At 42.3% G+C, this 21,327-nt stretch overlaps 2 protein-coding genes across 3 annotated transcripts; both read left to right on the forward strand.

Moving 5' to 3' along the window:
- Positions 1-1,156: 1,156 nt before the first annotated feature.
- LOC114790133 (low-density lipoprotein receptor-related protein 8-like) lies at positions 1,157-4,019 on the forward strand. The gene is made up of 10 exons (XM_028979916.1): positions 1,157-1,268; positions 1,441-1,554; positions 1,632-1,751; positions 1,826-1,951; positions 2,025-2,228; positions 2,309-2,480; positions 2,838-3,006; positions 3,120-3,342; positions 3,512-3,634; positions 3,704-4,019. Exons 1-10 carry the CDS (start codon positions 1,181-1,183, stop codon positions 3,967-3,969), a joined length of 1,605 nt encoding a protein of 534 aa, XP_028835749.1. The 5' UTR covers positions 1,157-1,180; the 3' UTR covers positions 3,970-4,019.
- On the forward strand, positions 3,976-21,139 carry LOC114790129 (low-density lipoprotein receptor-related protein 2). Of its 2 annotated transcripts, XM_028979903.1 has the most exons (32): positions 3,976-4,332; positions 4,590-4,946; positions 5,022-5,285; positions 5,432-5,647; positions 6,018-6,170; positions 6,247-6,507; positions 7,609-7,824; positions 7,966-8,145; positions 8,262-8,528; positions 8,598-8,813; positions 9,746-9,925; positions 11,307-11,573; positions 11,660-11,875; positions 12,727-12,906; positions 13,024-13,290; positions 13,378-13,593; positions 13,736-13,956; positions 14,618-14,747; positions 14,832-15,025; positions 15,578-15,761; positions 15,870-16,082; positions 16,164-16,344; positions 16,421-16,622; positions 17,067-17,231; positions 17,307-17,504; positions 17,584-18,103; positions 18,305-18,430; positions 18,601-18,708; positions 18,940-19,173; positions 20,075-20,402; positions 20,514-20,640; positions 20,722-21,139. In XM_028979903.1, exons 1-32 carry the CDS (start codon positions 4,020-4,022, stop codon positions 20,743-20,745), a joined length of 6,924 nt encoding a protein of 2,307 aa, XP_028835736.1. In that variant the 5' UTR covers positions 3,976-4,019; the 3' UTR covers positions 20,746-21,139. The 2 variants fall into 2 exon arrangements, with proteins under 2 accessions (XP_028835736.1, XP_028835739.1); XM_028979906.1 differs by lacking the exon at positions 6,247-6,507.
- Positions 21,140-21,327: the final 188 nt, after the last annotated feature.

A 21,327-nucleotide genomic window follows, 5' to 3' on the forward strand; every position in this document is an offset into this window, starting at 1 on the left:
CTGCTTTTCGGAGTAATGGTTAAACGTGACATTTTACTAAGCAGTAGCAGAAATGCAGGAGCTACCATAAATTCAGGAGGGGGGTTGTACTATGAAATAATTATGGAAGTAACATAGTGTGCGGATGTGTTTTTTTTTTTATCTGAATATAGTAAACAAAGTTTTTTTTAACGACTGACGTCAAGGAAGCGCTCCGCTTATGAATATGCATGAATGATTTAAATAGACAAACTCGCAAGCTCCACCCACTGCTCTCACGTTCACGTCACTGAAGTCAATCAAGCTCTTAATTGGACACATGCGACGGGGAATTAATAGTAAATAAAGCGACTTTCGGTGACGTCGTCTCCGTTTACTCCACGCGTCTCGTGGCGGGGCGGGCACGGAGTCATGGCGCGCGCGCACGTCCTTTGCGCAGTTGCGCTTTTCACGCTGAGTATTTCACCAGGTATAACCTCGCAGTGCGAACCGGCCGCGCAGGGCACCGCGGATGTGAACTCGCCCGCTTCTCGCCCGCAGGTTCCGGCCATGATTGCGGGGCCGGCCAGTGGCAGTGTGGCGACGGCACGTGCGTTCCTCTCGCGTGGCAGTGCGACGGAGAAGGGGACTGTCTGGACGGCTCAGATGAAATACAGTGCGGTACATGCCCCGTGCTTCGTTTTACATTTTACATTTACAGCATTTATCAGACGCCCTTATCCAGAGCGGCTTACAATCAGTAGTTACAGGGACAGTCTCCCTGGAGAAACTTAAGGGTTAAGAGTCTTGCTCAGGGACACAATGGTAGTAAGTGGTATTTGAACCTGGGTCTTTGTTTCATGGGTGTGTTACAGTGACAGTCCCCCTGGAGCAACTTAGGTTTAAGTGTCTTGCTCAGGGACACAATGGTAGTAAGTGGGATTTGAAACTGGGTCTTCTGGTTCATAGGCGAGTGTGTTACCCACTAGGCTATTACCACATGTTTTCTGCACATATGAACTATAAAGTATTTACCCTGTAGGATGACCCTTGATGACGGACCGTCCTTTTCTCTTCAGCATGTCTGCCTGGGGAATTTGAATGTGCAGGTTCTTCCAGATGTATCCAGCTGTCTTCAGTGTGTGATGGTGCTCCAGACTGTCCTGACCGCTCTGATGAAGGATCCTGCAAACAGAAAACGGGCTGCGTTCAGCATGAGAGGATGTGCAAGAATGAAGTCTGCGTCCCTGAGCTCTTGTGGTGTGATGGCCAGAATGACTGCGGCGATAATTCTGATGAAGTGGGCTGTGGTGAGTAATCGTGGGCATTTTTACTAAAGGGTTCACTACTGATTCGATATTATTCAAACTATTCTGACAATTATTCATTAGACATCTGCACTGTTAAAGGTTAAGCTGTTGAATAAATCCGGTAATGTTCTGTAAAATGGAGTTTTGGGAAGATAAAGCTTTGCATTTCCAGGTCCTTGTGCGGAGTCGAATGTCCGCTGCCCGGAAGGCATCTGCCTGTCTGCTAACGAGCATTGTGATGGAACAGCTCAGTGCAGAGACGGGCGGGATGAGCCAGTTACTTGCGGTATGACACCATGTGACTCTGACACTGGGTCTTCAGCAGAATGGCCGTTTCGAACACGCTCTCTTCCGTGTGTTTAGGTAAAAAATGTTCCATCGCAAATGGCAGCTGTAGTCACATCTGTGTGGATCAGCCTTGGGGAGCTCAGTGCAAATGTCCAGCAGGTTTCACTCTTTCTGCAAATGGGGCTAGTTGCAAAGGTTTGTTGTAAGATAGGACTCTGGCTTAAAGAAGTTGTCCTAGGTGGTTTGACATAAACCTTCCTGTTTTGCAGATTTTGATGAGTGCTCCATGGCTTTCGGTCCCTGCATGCAAATCTGCTTAAATACGCCAGGTTCCTTTTCCTGCAGCTGTGTTGATGGTTTTGAATTGAAAGCTGAAGGTGCATGCTATGCACGGGGTAAGCACTGGACTGATTTGCATTTCAAATTCCCACTCCATTAATCCCCCAAAGAAACTTTTTGTCTCATCAGGGAATAGATCAAAAATTCTGACCGTGAAGGATGGACTTATTGGATTGGTGAACTTGGCAACAGGATCATTTCAGGGTCTTAACAGAATAGTCCGTGATCCAGTGGCTCTGACCTATGACCTGTCTCAGAATGCAGTCTTTTGGGCAGATGACCTGGGCCAAATTTACATGGCTGAAGGACTGAGAACCACTATTCTCTTCACTGGTTTGTTTGCTTCTAAATGCATATGTAACAAGTGAGAGCCACCAAGTCCCTCAAATACTTTGACTGCTTTCTCTTGTCAGGCCAATCTGGTCTCAACAGTCTCGCGTGTGATTGGCTCAGTGGACTTCTTTACTGGGGTAATGCGAAGACCCAGTCCATATTTGTGGGAGCCCCTGATGGCAGCAGAGCTATGGCTCCCGTTATTGTGAAAGACTGTAACCCTTTGGACCTGGTTCTCCTCCCCAATATCAGGTCTGTTGATTTGACCTTTAACCTTTGGTTTATGGTCATTGGATTGATGTTCATTGTGGTGTTGGGAAGGTCTGGAATAATAACAATTGACAAATGTTTTGACATTATCTTGCCATTAAATAACATAGAAACTCACAATAACCTTTGGGATTAAGTTATGGCATCAGATATTATGGCACCCTAATATCAAACAAAAATACGATGTTGAAATGTAAAAAAAAGAGGTGTTTCAATGTAAAATAAGTCTTGTTTTACATTCCAACTTCGTATTTTCATTTGATATTAAAGTTTTGGCACCAATCTGATTCTATATTAAATTACCTTCCCATCTTTCATTTTACAACATGGTCTTTCTAGATCCTTGTTTTGGTTGAACAAGGGACTCAAAAGGCAAATGAGTATAGAGACAGCTGGCATGGATGGATCCCGAAGGACAACTCTGGCCATTGTCAGCACTGAAGCTCCTCGAAGTTTGACCTTAGATGTTGGTGCCAAACGGCTTTACTGGATCAGTGATTTTAAGATGGTGAGCTTAGATGTTCTTTAATTTAAAAAATTGGAGAGCACCCTATTTCACAGCTTACTTCAGTTTAACTCCAATGCAATTTTTTTTTCTTAATTTTAATTAATATCATTTAGACAATTGAGACGATCAAATGGGATGGAACAGGGCGCCACACGTTTTGGAATGTGTTTAGGAGTGGTTCTCCAAAGGCTCTTGCAGTGTTTGAGGGCCTGCTTTACTGGACTGATAAGCAGCATTTGTGGCAGACTACTCCAAACAAACCAAAACAGAGCAGCTTAATACAGACCGGATCGTTACCCCTCATGACTTTACACCATGAGCTGCAGCAGCCGCAAGGTATGTGTCTGATTTTACGTAACCTCCTTCTTTACTCTCGTAGTTGAACTAGAACATAGAAAGAGCTGTTTAAGTGCCTTTGGGAAATGTACACACAGTGTATTTTGTAGTCTGGTTCATTTTCCTGTTTGGGAGGTAGTGTGTACAAGAAATTCTTGCTTCCCTGCAGGGCCACCCTCACCATGTGCAAAGTCTCGGTGTCAACTGTGCCTTCCGTCATTAGATGCTTCCTCAGGCTACATCTGTGCTTGCCCCAAGGGACTTTTCCCTTTGCCAGATGGATCATGCCAATGTACGGTGACAAAAAATTGCATACGACATCCTACTCTTGACTCTTATTTCTAACTTAGTTTGTCCTTAGATTTTAGGATTGTTTATGCCACAGCCAGACGTATGTACACTCTGGAATTTAGAAAAGATGGACCAGCAAAGACACTGCTTTTCAGCACTCTTGAGGATATGGAGTCTTTCGATATATACTGGACTCGAGGTGCGATAGTCTTCACCAATGGAACAGGCCATGTGAAGGTGAAGTGGCTGAATCAGGAAAGGTTTGATTTAATCCCAACCCCTGACCCAGGTATTGCCACTCTAAATATGGTACAAATGTTGCATCCCCCTGACTAGGACAATTTAACAATTTTACTCTTCCACCACCCACAGTATGTAAAGTAAAAATGGACCAACAGACTGGCAACATCTTTTGGGTGTCTTGTGATGCACTCTCAATTGGTGTCACAACCAGCGTTATAAGACTCCCAAATAAGACTGTGTCCATGAAGCTCTATCATGCTAGCAATGCAGTCAGAGATATTTACGTTGACTGGATAAGGAGCCGCCTCTATTGGCTTGAGGGCACTTCGGTGTTCCGCATGCCAGTGAGTCTGTCTGGTGGCAATGCAAAAGTTGTCTTTACCTTGGAGGACCCATCCACCAGCCACCTCGCTTTGGACTGGAAGTCCAACAGCTTCCTGTGGAACTCCAATTCAGGTTTTTCGTCTTTGTTCAATATGTATTTCATGAGTAATCTCCTATGTGCTTAAAAGTCCTTATTCTCCAATCAGTCTTCAGTTTGGCAAACTTTAATTGTGTAATCAAATGTGGGCTTACATAATACCTACCCTCCTTAAGATAAGATCCTTTATTAGTCCCACATGTGGGAATTTTACAATAGATATATAGTTTAGAATATTTAATATTTAAATATTTATTCTATGATTGGTAAATTCTGAAGTTGATCTGTTTAGGCTTGCAGATAATGAGCCTTCTGAAAAAGACGAGGTTCTCTGCTGGTAAGAGGTGGGGCATCCCTGGAGAAGTGGTGGCTGCCTATGAACCTCATGCCATCTCTTCAGTCAACAATGTCCTTACGCTTTGGGATCGGAGAAATGGAAAACGAATCAGTGAGGTTTCAATGGGAAAGGGCTTTGTTGGAGTCACTGTTGTACTCCAGGACATTGTACCAACTCCAAGCTGTCCTAGTCCTTCGATCCTGTGCCCAGGGTCCTCAGTCTGCCTTTCCCAGACGCTGCTGTGTGATGGGAAGAGAGACTGTCCTGATGGTTCTGATGAGGAATTCTGTATTGATTCATGTCTCAAACCAGGTACATAAGCTTTGTTTCGTATGAATTCTAAATACAGGACTTGGTCAAATACTTACTGAATACTTCTGTAATTAGGTGAATTCCTATGTAAGGACAGGCGAAAGTGTGTGGAAAGGGCTCTTGTTTGTGACGGACGCTCTCATTGCCATGATGGATCAGATGAGTTGGGCTGTCCTACTATTGCGGCTACGACAACAAAGGTGGCACCTCTGAAGTGTCGAGTGGGTTCTAAATCCTGTAAGGATGGACGTGAGTGTGTCCTCTACACCCATGTGTGTGATGGAGATGTTGACTGTAGCGACGGCTCTGATGAGGAAGACTGTGATGATTGTCCACCAGGTGTTCATTTTTTTTTATTTATTTATGCTTTTGTAATTCTTGAACATAACTGAACAATTTATTACATATTTTACATGTATTTGTAACTTTTTTTTTTTTTTTTTTCTTGTAAATAAACTGACACTTTGTCATTTTCTCATGTGCAGGACAGTTCAAATGTGCAAATGGCAGGAAGTGTATTGACAGCAAATTAGTGTGTGATGGCAATGCTCAGTGTACTGATCGCTCTGATGAAATGGGATGCTGGAGGCCCACAAAGAGCTGCAGCCTTCGCTGTGATGGCCTGTCCCGTTGCATTCCACAGGTCTTTCTGTGTAACGGCGTGCGGGACTGCTGGGATGGTGCTGATGAGTCAGACTGTGGTGAGTTTCCAAATCCTCCATAAGTCATATTTTGGGGGAAAGTGCATGTGGGTTAAATTAAAATTGTACTGAAAGGAGTAACCGAGTCAATGGAAACTGTTCGCTCCAAATTCAAAATGAAAGTGATCAACAGTATCTCACATTTGTATTGAATCACAGCAATGAAAGTGTAGGTTATGATTTAAATTGATTTTGCTAGTGATAGAAGTAGATTCCACAGCCAAATGTTTGCTTTTCCGGGGGGAATCTAGTCTTAGTTTTAGCTTGAATTTACTTGCCGTAGGAAAACTAAATGCACAACCTCTAAGGGCTATATTGTTCATTAGTTATTAGTTGGTCTGAGATTCATTTGAAAATATTTATTATATAGCTATTCCAGCTACTTTGCCAAGATGTAAAAGGCCAGAGGTGTCATGTGAAGGAACATCCATATGTATCTCCCAGACTCAGTTGTGTGATGGAAAGAGAGACTGTCCTAATGGTTCTGATGAGAAAACTTGTCTTACAGTTTGCTCAAATAAGGGTAAGTCAATCCGTTTTGATTTGTGGGAAACTACTTTGTTTTTGCTGTAATTAAGGATTTGTTCTCTTCATATTAGGTGACTTCCTGTGTAAGGACAGACAGAAATGCATTGAAAGGTCTATGGTTTGTGATGGTCACACTCATTGCCTTGATGGATCAGATGAGTGGGTCTGTCCTGGTGTTTCTAATAATACACAGGAAACTTTGAAGTGCCGCATGGGTTCTAAACCCTGTAAGGATGGGCATGAATGTGTCCTTCATACCCATGTGTGTGATGGAGAGGTGGACTGCAGAGATGGCTCTGATGAGGATAACTGTGATCTCCAATGCAAACCTGGTAAGGATTAGTCTGGTCCAAAAAGGATTGTAGAGTTGTGGCAAATTTTTGAGGGTGAGTGAAATGCGGGTTTTCACAACGTTTTCTGCTTCAGTTTTTATTATGGCAACTTGCATATACTCCAGAATGCCATGAAGAATGATCAAAAAATGCAAAGTGCAGTTTCCACTGAGCAAGACACTTAACCCTAAGTTGCTCCAGGGGGGACTGTCCCTGTAACTACTGACTATAATCAAAAACATCAAGGACAGGGGTTCAAGTGTGGTGAATGCTTCGGGGTGCACAAGAATGCAGCGCATGCTCAGGAATGGCAGCAGGCAGGTGTGAGTGCATCTGCATGTACAGTGAGATGAAGACTTTTGGAGGATGGCCTGGTGTCAAGAAGGGCAGCAAAGAAGCCACATCTGTCCAAAAAAGTGGCCTAACTGGTGAGGAAGCAGCCCCGCAATCAGAAGGTTGCCAGTTCAAACCGCCAAGTGCACCATGTGCTGTGCTGTGTCACAATGACACTTCTCTTTCATTTCACTTTCACACTATCCATATTCTACAAAAGAGATTGGAATCCTGAGGACTGAGGGTGATGTCCCTTTCCGATTGTTTGAGCCATCTGGAAAAATGATTGTCTGGAGAAGGAAATATGAGCGCTACAATCAGTCCGGTCTCATGCCAACAGTAAAGCATCCTGAGACCATTCATGTGTGTGGCTGCTTCTCATCTAAGTGAGTGTCTCACTCACATTTTTGCCTAAAATCACAGCCATGAATAAAAAATGGTACCAAAACATCCTCCGACAGCAACTTCCCCCAACCATGCCATAAGGCCTAAGTGATTGAAAACATTGACATTTTTGGTCCTTGGGCAGAAACTCACTGGACCTTAATCTGATTGAGGTGTGTGGACAAAAAATGGACAAAATAGGGTTGATTGGTTGCCATTAGTTAGGATTTGGTCCAGAACACAACAGAAACCACTGACAAAAATAACACTGAAGCAGCAAACTGCAGCAAGCAGCAGTGAACCAGTATTTGTCATTTGAAAACCTTTGGCCATGACTGTATGAAAATGACAGTTTGGGGCAAATCCTTTTTCTTTACATTTCAGGCCAGTTCCAGTGTGCTCACAGGAGAAAGTGTATTGAGGTGAAGCAGGTGTGTGATGGGACGAATCATTGTCAGGACGGCTCTGATGAAGTGAACTGTTTTAAGCCCTCAAAGAGCTGTAGCCATCAGTGTGACGACAAGACCCGCTGCATCCCAGAAGGATTTATCTGTGATGGAGAGAAAGACTGTGTGGATGGCAGTGATGAGGCGACCTGTAGTGAGTTCTTGCTCCTCTGGAGGCTTTGGTTTTTGTCACACAATTTATTTAAAAAAAAAAAAAAAAAAAAAAAGCAAACTCAAATATCCACTTGACCTGGTTCTGCAGTGTGCTTTGAAGTGTTTGTTCTCCCATCTTCAGCATATTCAACTTCAGTCCACTTATCCATGAATATAACTAAAGCTCCAAGCTGTGTGAGTCCTTCTGTGTTGTGCCCGGGGTCCTCCGTCTGCATCTCTCAGACCCAGCTATGTGATGGGAAGAAAGACTGTCCTGATAGTTTTGATGAGTCATCCTGTTTTGACTCATGTCCCAAACCAGGTATTTGGAGTACCAATAGTGTGTGTGTTTTTTTTAAATGGCAAACTTCTTAAAGCTGATATATATATATATATGTTTAGCTAAAGACATAAACATAAATTTTACATTTTTACCAGGTGACTTCCTATGTAAGGACAGGCGTAAGTGTTTGGAGAAAACTCTTGTTTGTGACGGACGCTCTCATTGTCATGATGGATCTGATGAGATGGGCTGTCCTACCATAGCTGTAAAGCCCTCAAAAATGGCACCTCTGAAGTGTCGGGTTGGTTCTAAACTCTGCAAAGATGAGCGTGGGTGTGTCCTCTATACACATGTGTGTGATGGGGAGGTGGACTGCAGTGATGGTTCTGATGAGGTTAACTGTGATCTCCGATGCAAACCAGGTGAGGAATCATTTTGCCGATTAATAATGGAAGTGACAAAATCTGAACTGAACACTGACTACTCTTCAGACCAGTTCCAGTGTGCTCATGGGAGAAAGTGTATTGAGATGAAGAAGGTGTGTGATGGAACTAATCAATGTCAGGACGGCTCTGATGAAGTGAACTGTTTTAAGCCCTCAAAGAGCTGCAGCCGGCAGTGTGACAACAAGACCCGCTGCATTCCAAGATCCTTTATCTGTGATGGAGAGCGAGACTGTGTTGATGGTACTGATGAGGAGAATTGTGGTGAGTTTCTTGTTTTTACTCCCTTTTGGTCAAAGCTTTTTACACACATTGCTATATGCATACACAGAAGCATAGGGGATTTAAAATAATGAGAAGAGACTAATCAATGCTCATTGGAAATCCTGATATCCTCAAATGATTTCGTTAAAAAAATAAACGTTAATCATAATTAAAAAACTTTTAAAAAGACTGGGGGGGATCCATGGTCTTCTAAATGTGAATTTTACATTCAAGAACCTTTCTTTTTAAGTCATTTGCGCCTTGGCCCAGAGAATATGGTTTCTGAATCTTCACGTGTGGCTTCCGTTCATGACAGAGCTTAAACCTGTACCATGATATGTGTATTATATCATGATCTCTTCACAAAGTAATTTCTGAAATCTGCCTATTCCTCTCTAAGGCACTTGTTCTATACCAATCATGCTAATCACCTTTTGTCAATTTAACCAGTGTTCCTACACTTTTCTCTTTAGTACTGCATTTCCAGCCTTCTATTGGCTCATCCAAACAAATTCATAATGATCTGATTATTTTTGGTAACTCAATGTTTTGTATGTTCTATTGTGTACATACATGTGTTTTAAGGATTTTTTTTGTTTTTAAAAGTAGTGTTTAGTTTCTATTTACATTTCACTGGCCCAACTTCATGTTAAAACCAATATGCTTGTTTAGCATATTCATGACCATTTCCATACTAATACTTAGATGCAAAATGTATTTTGGAAAGTCCCCAGACAGAATTAATCCATATACCATAGCTTTTTTAAACATGCGTTTCAAATTTGAATTATAAATCTATTTCAAGATATTTTTAACTAACTCTATTCTGAATACATTAGCAATGTACAGTGTTCAATCGATAACTCATACAAAGGGTATAACCTAGCCTTGCAGTATGCATTGAAGTGTCTTTTGTGGTTCTCAATGTTCAGCATCATCCAACTCTGTTCACGTATCCATGGCGCCAACTAAAGCTCCAAGCTGTGTGAGTCCTTCTGTGAAGTGTCCAGGATCCTCAGTCTGCATGTCTCAGACCCAGCTATGCGATGGGAAGAAAGACTGTCCTGATGGTTTTGATGAGGCATCCTGTGTTGAGTCATGTCCCCAAGCAGGTATTGTCAAAAGGTTTCTACGGTATATACCTGTGGAATATATCACTCACACACATAAAGTGCCAGTCAAATGTCTGGGCACTGTTTCAATTTTTTTTCTTCTCTACATTGGATGGCTTTTGTATTAATCTACAAACTATGAAGGAACACATGGAATTATATATACAGTCGGGCAACAAAGTATTTGGCAGCCACCAATTGTGCAAGTGGTCCCTTTTAAAAAGAGGAGAGGTCTGTAATTTGTCAAGTACACTTCAACTGTGAGACGATGTAAAAAAGATTTAGGAAATAACATTGTATTTTTTTTTAAGCAACAATTCTGTAATACTGTGTAATATTACCTTGTTTTGCAATGACCTGCAGATCTTCTCAAGAGCTGTGAAATTTTGCAGTCACTGGGCAAAACGGTCTCAACTCCCTCCACAGATTCTCTATCGGATTGAGGTCCTGAGACTGGCCAGGACACTCCAGAACCTTGTAATGCTTTTTATGCAGACTTTTTTGTTGCCCGGGCTGTGTGTTTGGGATCATAGTCATTCTGGAAGATCCAGCCATGTTTAATCCTTAATGCTCTCACTGATGGAGGTTTTTGTCCAAAATCTCACTATACATGGCTCATTTCATCCTTTACTTAATACAGTTCTGTAGTCCTGTCCCCTTTGCAGAACAGCAGTCCCAAGGCATAATGTTTTCAACCCCATGCGTCACAGTGGGTGTGGTAACTGGTTCATCCAAGTCTTGTGCAGGTGTACAATCTTGTTCCTGGTGTCCTTAGACAGGTCTTGACCATGGTGGAGGTTTGAATATGACTGAATGTGTGGACAGGTGTCTTTTATACAGATAATAAGTGAATGATAAAGAGCTTCTTGATGTAACAGGTCTTTGTGGGTCCGAATTCTTTCTTGTTTGTGCTAAATGCACCATATACAAATAAAATTAATTTAAATCATTGAATGTGATTTTCTGGATATTAAATTTTTTTATATATATTCTTAGTTGAAGTGTGCCTATGATGAAAATTAGACCTCATCTTTTTAAGTGAGAACTTGCACAATCAATGGCTGCCAAATACTATTTGTTTGCCCCCAGTGTGTGTGTTGTGTGTGTGGTGTGTGTGTGTGTGTGTGTGTGTGTGTGGTGTGTGTGTGTGTGTGTGTGTGTGTGTGTGTGTGTGTGTGTGTGTGTGTGTGTGTGTGTGTGTGTGTGTGTGTGTGTGTGTGTGTGTGTGTGTGTGTGTGTGTGTGTGTGTGTGTGTGTGTGTGTGTGTGTGTGTGTGTGTGTGTGTGTGTGTGTGTGTGTGTGTGTGTGTGTGTGTGTGTGTGTGTGTGTGTATAAAATGAACATCCACACAATATGCAGCTAAAACCTTCATATTTGTCAGATGACTTCTTGTGTAAGGATGGACAGAAGTGTGTGGAGAGGTCTCTGGTTTGTGACGGACGCTCTCATTGCCATGATGGATCTGATGAGATGGGCTGTCCTACCATAGCAGTCAAGACCACAAAGGTACCACCTCTGAAGTGCCATGTGGGTTCTAAACCCTGTAAAGATGAGCGTGGGTGTGTCCTCTACACTCACGTGTGTGATGGGGAGGTGGACTGCAGAGATGGTTCTGATGAGGTTAACTGTGATCTCCGATGCAAACCAGGTGAGGATTCATTCTCCCTATAAATAATTATGCAAACAGGACATAATCCGAGCAAACTGATGTGGATACTACTGACTATTCTTCAGACCAGTTCCAGTGTGCTCATGGGAGAAAGTGTATTGAGATGAAGAAGGTGTGTGATGGAACTAAGCAATGTCAGGACGGCTCTGATGAAGTGAACTGTTTTAAGCCCTCAAACAGCTGCAGCAGGCAGTGTGACAACAAGACCCGCTGCATTCCAAGATCTTTTATCTGTGATGGGGAGCGAGACTGTGTTGATGGTACTGATGAGGAGAATTGTGGTGAGTTCCTGTTTTAATTGCAGGAGTTGTTTCATGACGTTAAATATTTTAAATGTTCTTTAATGTTTGTTAAGGTCTGCTGAAATTATTTACTACTTTAAATAATCTTAGCAAGTCTTAATCAATTCCAGATACTGTTTATCTTTAATTTAATACAATCATATATTGATCTGATATTCGTAGGCATGATTCTTTCTTAGGACATGTCCCTGACATCCGTATGTAAGGTTGGGCTATAACAATTCAGAACACAAAAATACAGTATTCAGTCTGTTACATTTTACCAGTTTAGAGTTTAGAATACAGTAATTTAAAATAAAACTAATATTTTAAAAATCTTTCACACATATTCACATGGTAAAACAGCAATTAAAAGTTTTTATTTTGGGATGGTACTGATGGTCTCTTTCCGTATCCTCTTGGCTAACAACTGCCCAAAAAATGCTTTATGTATTGTAACTGCAAACATTACTTAATGTTAACTTATCCCGTAGTAATCTATCTTAATCACTACATTTTGCTTACCACTGGCAGTGGTGGCCTATCGTAATCAGAAGGTTGCAGGTTCGAATCCCGAGCTGCCAAGGTGCCACTGAGCAAAGCACCGTCCCCACACACTGCTCCCCGGGCGCTTGTCATGGCTGCCCACTGCTCACTCAGGGTGATTGGTTAAATGTAGAGGACAAATTTCACTGTGTGCACCGTGTGCTGTGCTGCTGTGTATGACATGTGACAATCACTTCACTTTTACTTTTTTTTTTTTTTTTTTTTTTTTTTTTTTTCCATCTTTAAACCTATTACCTTGCTTTGCAGTATGTACAGAAAGGTTTGTTTCTGTTCTCAATGTTTAGCATCTTCCAACTCTGTTCACGTATCCATGGCTCCAACTAAAGCTCCGAGTTGCATGAGTCCTTCTGTGTTGTGTCCGGGATCCTCAGTCTGCATCTCTCAAACCCAGCTATGTGATGGGAAGAAAGACTGTCCTGATGGATTTGATGAGGCATCCTGTATTGAGTCATGTCCCAAACCAGGTATTTGTATAATCCATTCCTAGAAAGTGAAAATTGTGCATATATGAAATGTTAAATAAATTGAGCACACTATAAATGACCATAAGAAGCTAAAGGTCCTAAATTGATCTTTATCAGGTGACTTCCTATGTAAGGACAAGCGCAAGTGTTTGGAGAGGACTCTGGTTTGTGACGGACGCTCTCATTGCCATGATGGATCTGATGAGATGGGCTGTCCTACCATAGCTGTTAAGACCACAAAGGTACCACCTGTGAAGTGTCGAGTGGGTTCTAAACCCTGTAAAGATGGCCATGAGTGTGTCCTCTACACCCATGTGTGTGATGGAGAGGTGGACTGCCGAGATGGCTCTGATGAGGAAACCTGTGATCTCCAGTGCAAACCAGGTTGACAATGTATCCTTCTCACATAGAATAATGTAAATGTGTGTACATTTTCATTAGGATCTAAATATTTATTGATTTATTGTTCAGACCAGTTCCAGTGTGCTCATGGGAGAAAGTGTATTGAGGTGAAGCAGGTGTGTGATGGAACGAATCATTGTCAGGATGGCTCTGATGAAGTGAACTGTTTTAAGCCCTCAAAGGGCTGCAGCCATCAGTGTGACAACAAGACCCGCTGCATCCCAGTAGAATTTATCTGTGATGGAGAGAAAGACTGTGTGGATGGCAGTGATGAGGCAGGCTGTGGTAAGTCAATCACTTTTAGTAACTTGAGTAATTGAGTAATGTTGGTCCAAATGGTGGTGCTTTTCAGAAAATCTGATGTGTTGGTAGAAAAATAAAGTAAAACGTTCTGGTCACCCAACATGCTTTTATCCCCCCCAATCAGTTGCTGAGGAGTGTTTTGACCAGTTCCGCTGTGCCAATGGGCAGTGTGTGTCTTTAGCTATGCACTGTGATGGTCAAGCTGACTGCAAGGACCGATCAGATGAGGTCGGCTGCCGAAAGCCACCACGGTGCCCCCTGCACTGTGCACGCTCACACCAATGTCTGCTGCAAGACTGGATTTGTGATGGAGAGGAGGACTGTAGTGATGGCTCTGATGAAATGGTGGGTGGGAGTTTGATTGGGAGAGTGCGGTATGCACATACACAACACCATAATATAATTAATTAATATCTTGCCACTGAAACAGCTTTGACTAGTTTGTATACTCAATTAGACCAGTTGAAGGTATGCTGTGGTATCTGGCCTAAGCATTAAATTGTGCTTCCATTAATCAGATTTTTCCACCAACAATCCTCACATTTAACTTTTCAGTGATTTTAATTAATAATTGGATCTGACTCATGCATCCCATGACACTGGTTTTTAGTCCTTAACACTTTTGTTAGGTCTGGACCACTACATTCTGGGTGCATCCTCAAAGGCTGTAGCATTGGACATGTTATGACTGATCCTAGCAGGGGCGGTCCTAACCTCATACCTCACAAATGGAGGGCTCACTTACTTCCTGTAAATTGGCAATAAAAATCTATGAGTGCACATTGTTACTATTATTTAGAATAATTTAGCTGATGCCCATGATGCCCCCATGACAAAAAGATTGACATGCCAATTCAACATCCCAATGATCCTTCAGTGTACAGCTGTAGGGTTTGAAGGTTGCCTGGTCTCTTTTATGAACTCACACAATTGTGTATACTTTGTAAACTTATGGATTTTGTGCATGTTAATTTTAAAATGTGTACTTTTGTTTACTCAATTCCAGAACTGCAAGGCATCACCCATAAGATGTGGGGCATTCCAGTGGTCCTGTTCATCAAAGACTCAGTGTGTTCCTCAGTCATGGAGGTGTGATGGCATGGCCGACTGTGAAGACCAGAGTGATGAGGTTGGATGTGAGTAATTTTTTTACCAACTTTAGTGATACTAAGCATGCTGTGAACCTTGGACTTTACTCAATAGATTTTATGCTTCTTCAGGTGGGCAAAAAAAATGTCCTCCACACTCGTTCCAGTGTGTGAGTGGGGAGTGTGTAGACCCGGTGCTGGTTTGCAATGGTGTCACAAACTGCATTGACGGCACAGATGAGGGTTCTGGCTGTCTAAGCAGTAACTGTTCCAGCCGCAGTTGGCCCCGCTGTGAACACAGCTGCTTCAGTACTCCACATGGGGCGGTAAGCAATAGGTTCATGCCGTGTTTTGTTTGGGGGGAATGGTTCTGTAATGGCAGATGAAACTGCTCAAACAACGTAGGGTGGTAGTAGCCTAGTGGGTAACACACTCACCTATGAACCAGAAGACCCGGGTTCGAATCCCACTTACTACCATTGTGTCCCTGAGCAAGACACTTAACCCTAAATTGCTCCAGGGAGACTGTCCCTGTAATACTGATTGTAAGTCGCTCTGGATAAGGGTGTCTGATAAATGCTGTAAATGTAAACATTTAAAACTGTAATCATGTTTGATTATAAAAGGCAGTTATTGTGTGTCTCAGTTTAGAATACTGTTGAGTGCCCTTAGACCCAGCAAGTGATTCACCCTTAACACCCTTCCCCTCCCTGATTGACTGACTTTATTCAGCTGTGTCCTCAAGCAGTCTGGCTCAACATGAACTGTGCTTTGATCAGAATTAATTTGTTTCTAGAAGGCAGAGGTCAAATTCTTTGCTGTGAGAATACAATATACCACACAATTTTATTGATTTCTTTTTTTCTGGTTTCCTGCAGAGGTGTGTCTGCCCTGTGGGCTTTAAGCTGCAGGTGAATGGTTTGTCTTGTGAGGACGTGGACGAGTGTGAGAGCAACCCAACTCTATGTTCACACAACTGCCTCAACACACGAGGCTCCTTTCTCTGCATCTGTCACTCCGGATACATTCTGGAACCTGATGGGAGGACCTGTAAAACTGCTGGTAAACAAATCCCATTAACTCTCATGTCTAGTTTGCTCTGATGCACTTTTTAGGGGAATATTGGGTTTCTTTGACTGTAAAACAAAGGCTACTGATTTTTCTGTCCAGAGCCACCTAGTCTTCTAGCTTCTGTCCAGCATGAGATCATTCTGCTGGGCCTTCGGACTATGGACACTCAAGTGATTGTACCTCAAGGCAGTAGACCTGTTTTCTCCATTGACTATGACTGGAAGGAGCAACAGGTCTTTTGGACCAGTCTGGAGGAGGAAAGTATTAGATGGGTCTCACATGACAAGAAAAGGACTGGCACCATTGTCAAAGGTTTGCATATGTTCTTATGTCAAGCATTGCTTCTGCGTAATGGTCGTGCAAGAAGTTAAGACCTGTATATGTCTAAACCAGGGGTGAAGTCAGACTGCATTGCAGTAGATTGGGCAGGACGGAATCTGTACTGGGTGGATGGGGAAGTGGGACAGATTCTTGTGGTCCGACTGGCCGCTGCTGTGGTCAGGCCCAGTAACTACACCATGGTGCTGGATAACTTGAAACAGCTCCATTCACTGGTGCTGTTTCCACAAAAAGGGTAAGAGGGCATGATAAATGGGACAAGAACTGTACAACCTGCTGGATTTATTGTAAACTGAGCACCTCTTCTATAGGTTGATGTTCTGGGCTGAGATCGGAAGTGTGCCCAAAATTGAGCGCTCTGGGATGGATGGATCTGAAAGAAAGGTGGTAGTGAACCGCAGTATAGCCTGGCCCATCAGTCTGGCACTGGATATGCTTGATGACAGGCTGTACTGGACCGATGAGAAGCTCAAGTGTATTGGCTCCTCTTCACTGGATGGGCAGAATGTTCGGGTAAAGCCAAATATTTGTCCGTTTTTACTTATTTATTTTTTTGCAATATATTATTCCAAATTGCAATGTTAAACTGACCTTCGTTGTTTAATTCAAGGATCACATTTTTTCAGAGCTTGATTGCATGCAAATCAAATGTGAAATTTTATTTCCTATTGTTAAACCTATAAACCAAGTTTGTGAACCTAAAATTAAAGTATGCAAGTGCTTTTGAATTCCTTGTCAGTTCTATGCATTTCTTTATCCAACACGTTTTCATTAGTCTATCGTGGTCATTATCAATGACCGATACAAAGAATGGGTCACGTATCAATGTCCATCCCTGTCACCAGACTATTGGCTAGGTGTTATCACGTAGAATCAGAATATGCTTAATCTGATTTCCCCCCTTTTTCCTGTTTTTTTTTTTTTTTTTTTTTCCCCCACCTCCTCCCCTCTACCCAGATCATACAGCTCACTGAAATGCAAAGTCCCTTCTCTGTGGCGGTTTTCAACAATGCTGTCTACTGGTCTGACACAAAGAGAAGAGCAATCCAGACAGCCAATAAACAGACTGGCAAGAACCGCAGAGTTCTACTGAAGCGACTAGAGCAGCCTTTTGGGCTTGAAGTTAGTTCATGAAATGGGGTTCAAGTAAATTAATCTCTGTTCCTTTGCAAACTGTTTGTCTTGTTTCCCCTACAGATTGTCCACCTCTACATGCAGTCCATTTTATCAAACCCGTGTGAGAGAGTTCGCTGTTCTCATCTTTGTCTCCTGGCACCTGGACCCAGAGCTGTGTGCCGGTGTCCCCCTGGGCTAGTCCTGGTGGGTGGGGCCACCTGTTCTGTTCTAGACTCCTCCTCTTTCCTCTTAATTCTTTCTCCTACAAAGGTTCAACAGGTAACTAAAACTTCGATTTTAAATTCTGCTCAATTTCACACATCACTGACATTAAGGCAAAGTGTTTGATCCTGTGCAGATCTTCTTGAGGAAGAAACCAGAACAGCAGCCCCTTCTGCTGCCCAAGGATTGCAATGCTTCCTATTTGGAAATGGTAACGAAGGATCGCAGAGTGTTCCTTGCATCTCCTGGCCAGGTTTGGACAGGCACCCTGAAGCAGACCAGCTCTAATCTTGCATCATTCCGGAGTGTTCAACTGCCAACTGGCACAGTGACTGCCCTAGCTCTGGACTGGATCAGCAACAATGTCTACTGGAGCTCAACAGATCAGCTGTCCATACAGGTTACCTCTGCCAACGGCCACTACACAACCTCCTTGCTGCATGTGGGACTCCATGGCTCAACAACAATTGCCTTGCACCCTCCTACTGGTCGCATGTGTTTTACAAGCATTGGAAGGGTGGGAGACAAGATCTTGACCCACATCGAGTGCGCTTTCATGGATGGATACAACCGGCATCTTCTTTGGAGAAATGCAGCACTTCCAATATCACTGACCTTTTCAAATCAGGGTTCAGAACTGTATTGGGCTGATATTGGTAAGAGCAAAATTTTGATATAATTACATTTCATTGATGGTTGTCACATATGTTCAGGGTGAATGACAATGATTCTGCTTCTGTATGCAGTCTGAATGCAGTGTTCTTCATGTAAATGTGAATGAAATGAGACTTTATCAGTCATAAGAATAAATTGTCATGTGAATGCTGTGTGGTGATCAGCATAGTCTTCAATTCCAGATTCTGGAGTAATTGCCTCTGTTGCCATGGATGGTTCAGGATACAAAGAGTATAACACTGGTCCAGGCTTTATTTTGTCCTTTACCCATGTGGATGGAGTCTTTTTCTGGGTAACACGTGACCATGGTATGACTGCTTCTTTTAGTGTTTTTTTTTTTTATTTTTCTTTAATTACCAGAAGGTGGCAGTGTAGAGCCTTTACATCCGTATCCAACGCATCCTAGTTTTTGATTAGCTAAAGTCAGATATGACCGTTATTGGAAAGTGAATTTTCAGAGCTGAGATCTGTTTTGCAGACTTGTCCAAAGTGTGGTACAGTGATGGCCTGCAACCCAGGCATCTTTGGCTGCAGCTGAAGTCCAACATAGTGGATTTAAAAGCATACAGCAAGTCATCTCAGAAAGGTGAGCTAATGGACATACACGTGATTTTCACCGGTCTTCTGACATTCTTATATTCTAATTGTGCTTTGTGTATATCTAGTGGTGGCACTTTAGTAGTACTTATGTTACTTGTAACGTTTATTCAATAAGTTTCAAGTTAAAGCTAGAGCATATTCTCCCCCTTTAGACCTTTTAGTATGCAATATGACCATTTAATTATTGTCCTATTACTCCCTTTCTCATCTAAAATAGGAGGCAATGCCTGTTCTGTGAGAAATGGAGGCTGCAGTCAATTCTGTCTGCCGTTCCCTGGAGGATTTTCATGCAAGTGTGCTCAGGACTTCCTAGTGGTCAACAGATCACAGTGTGTTCCCCAGACCTTGTGCACAGCTGGCAATAAACCATGCAAGAATGGCAGGTGCCTCCCTCGTGCAAAGTTTTGTGATGGTGTGCCTGACTGCCCAGACCGCTCCGACGAGATAAACTGTGAGTAGTTTGAGAATGAGGAAGAGTTCCACACCACCGGTGAACGCAATAGTCAACTCAGTTTGTCATGGCTTCATAAGTTTCATAAGATCAAAAAGATTGTTTGCACCTCAAGATTCACTACTAGCCAAACATTTATACACACCTACTCATTTATGGATCTTGCTTTTTAATTTTTACATTATATTTTTACATATTTGAGTATCCAAACCAGGGAGCTTTTGCTGTGATTGCAGCGTTTCACAATCTTTGCTTCTCTCCCCCACCTTAAGTTAGACGGGGGAGGTTTATGCTGAATGCTTTATCATTTACTCATGTTAATGGGCATTTAATCAAGTGGATCATGACAGTAGTGAGCAAAGCAGTCATGAAGGTAAACAGGCAATGCATCATAACAATTTTAGTTTCTGTTACCACCCCAGAGTAGGTGCATCCAAACATTATACATGAGTAAGGAACCGAAAGATCTTTTATTAGAATGACTGGCGCCTCTGCAGTATTACAAACAGTCTTACTATTTTACTGTTACACCATACGTAGTCACATTGTGATGAACTGTGAGTTATTTAGATTAGAAGTTTAATGAGGTTTGTGTCATGAGGTTTAACTCTTAATGTGCAGGACTAGTGTCCTTCAGCATCAGGGCCTGACACCAGTCCTTTTTATTTGGGTCAATTCCGTGATCTTTATTCCATTTTTTTTTTTTTTTATTCTAATTTAAGGATTTTAGATTTATTCTTTATTGGTTTTGAAAAACATAATTATTCAAAACATCTTCAAAATGTTTGAATGTGTAAAAGGCCTTTCAAGGCTTTCATTTCACTTCATTTTGATATAGCTTATGAGTGCGCATGCTTGCGCGTGGAGAAATTTTTATCGCTCCATTTTCATTTTCCCTCAGGTGTTGATGGTCCAGGTGGAAGTACCTCAATTAAGGGGGTCCAGGACCAGGCCTTCCCACAGATCAAGCAGTTTTCTCCAAAATCCTCTCTGCAGGAAAACAGGGTCCTGCTACATAAAGTTGATGCTCAGTCCTGCAGTGAGCAGTTGTGCAACGGCCAAGGGCTCTGTGTGGGTGTGGAGGGTCTGCAGACATGTGAGTGTCTGAAGGGATTCAGTGGGGAGTTCTGTCAGGAAGGAGGCAGCGGACCAAATACCACTGCAATGGTCTTGAGTGTCCTGGCAACTGTCAGCATCATTGTCCTTGCCTTTGCATTTTTAAGGAAGAGGTAGGTCTTTGGTTCTTTTGTGCTATGGAACATTTTCAGCAGGTCTAATCTTCTGTTCTTAGTAGTTTTGTTTTTTGTATTCCCTTTAAGATCTTTTGTTGCATTTAACAGAAAAGCACAAGAAGGCACTGTGGATAAAGCCACTCTCATGATGAGCATGGAGGGGGTGGATGGCGTGGAGGAAGGGGAAGAGGTCTATGCAGAGAACTTTGCAAATGAGTTGTATGAGCCAGAACAGGTAAAGACTGGTGAAGTATACTTGAGAGTTTACACTAAGTGCAGATTGAATTGAATGTGCTTTTGCTTTGTTTCCTAACAGGAAGTGGGGAGTTCTGAAGAATAATTGAAACCGCTACCATCCTTTATTTGTGTGTGTGAAATATAAAATGAAGACAGTTTTACAGTGTTTTGTTCTGAATAGTGCTAAGAAGCAGCACCTGTTAATTATATGCTGCAGAATGTACAATTCACCATGACTTGTATAATATAATCATGCAAGAACAATACATAATTATTGTTCTAAAGTTTGAACTGTTCATGTGTGTGCCATCTTGGGAATAAATGTATTGCTTTCTTTTCAAATGTATTTCAATTTATCTGTATACACTGTGCAAACATAAACATAATATGTATTGCGTGTGAGACTGCCTGCATGGTGTTAATGTAAAAAAGGACCACCAACACACAATGTATGTATGCGTATTCAGTGTTCTAATGAATAAAGCTTTTTAAGAGTTCTTGCAGGCTGTTAGCGGCGTTATTTTATACATTCCACACAATGTCTCCAGACTCACTTGCTCAGTATGAATCTGCTATCAACTCTGAAAGGGGGTACATCAGGGTACCTGGGGCCCTAATCTCCAGTCTTAATGATCCTGTACACCATGTTCATTTACTGTAAGTACGCTTTGTGTGATGAGTACTT

This window comes from Denticeps clupeoides, chromosome 5 (genome assembly GCF_900700375.1).
Source record: "Denticeps clupeoides chromosome 5, fDenClu1.1, whole genome shotgun sequence".
Lineage (NCBI taxonomy): Eukaryota > Metazoa > Chordata > Actinopteri > Clupeiformes > Denticipitidae > Denticeps > Denticeps clupeoides.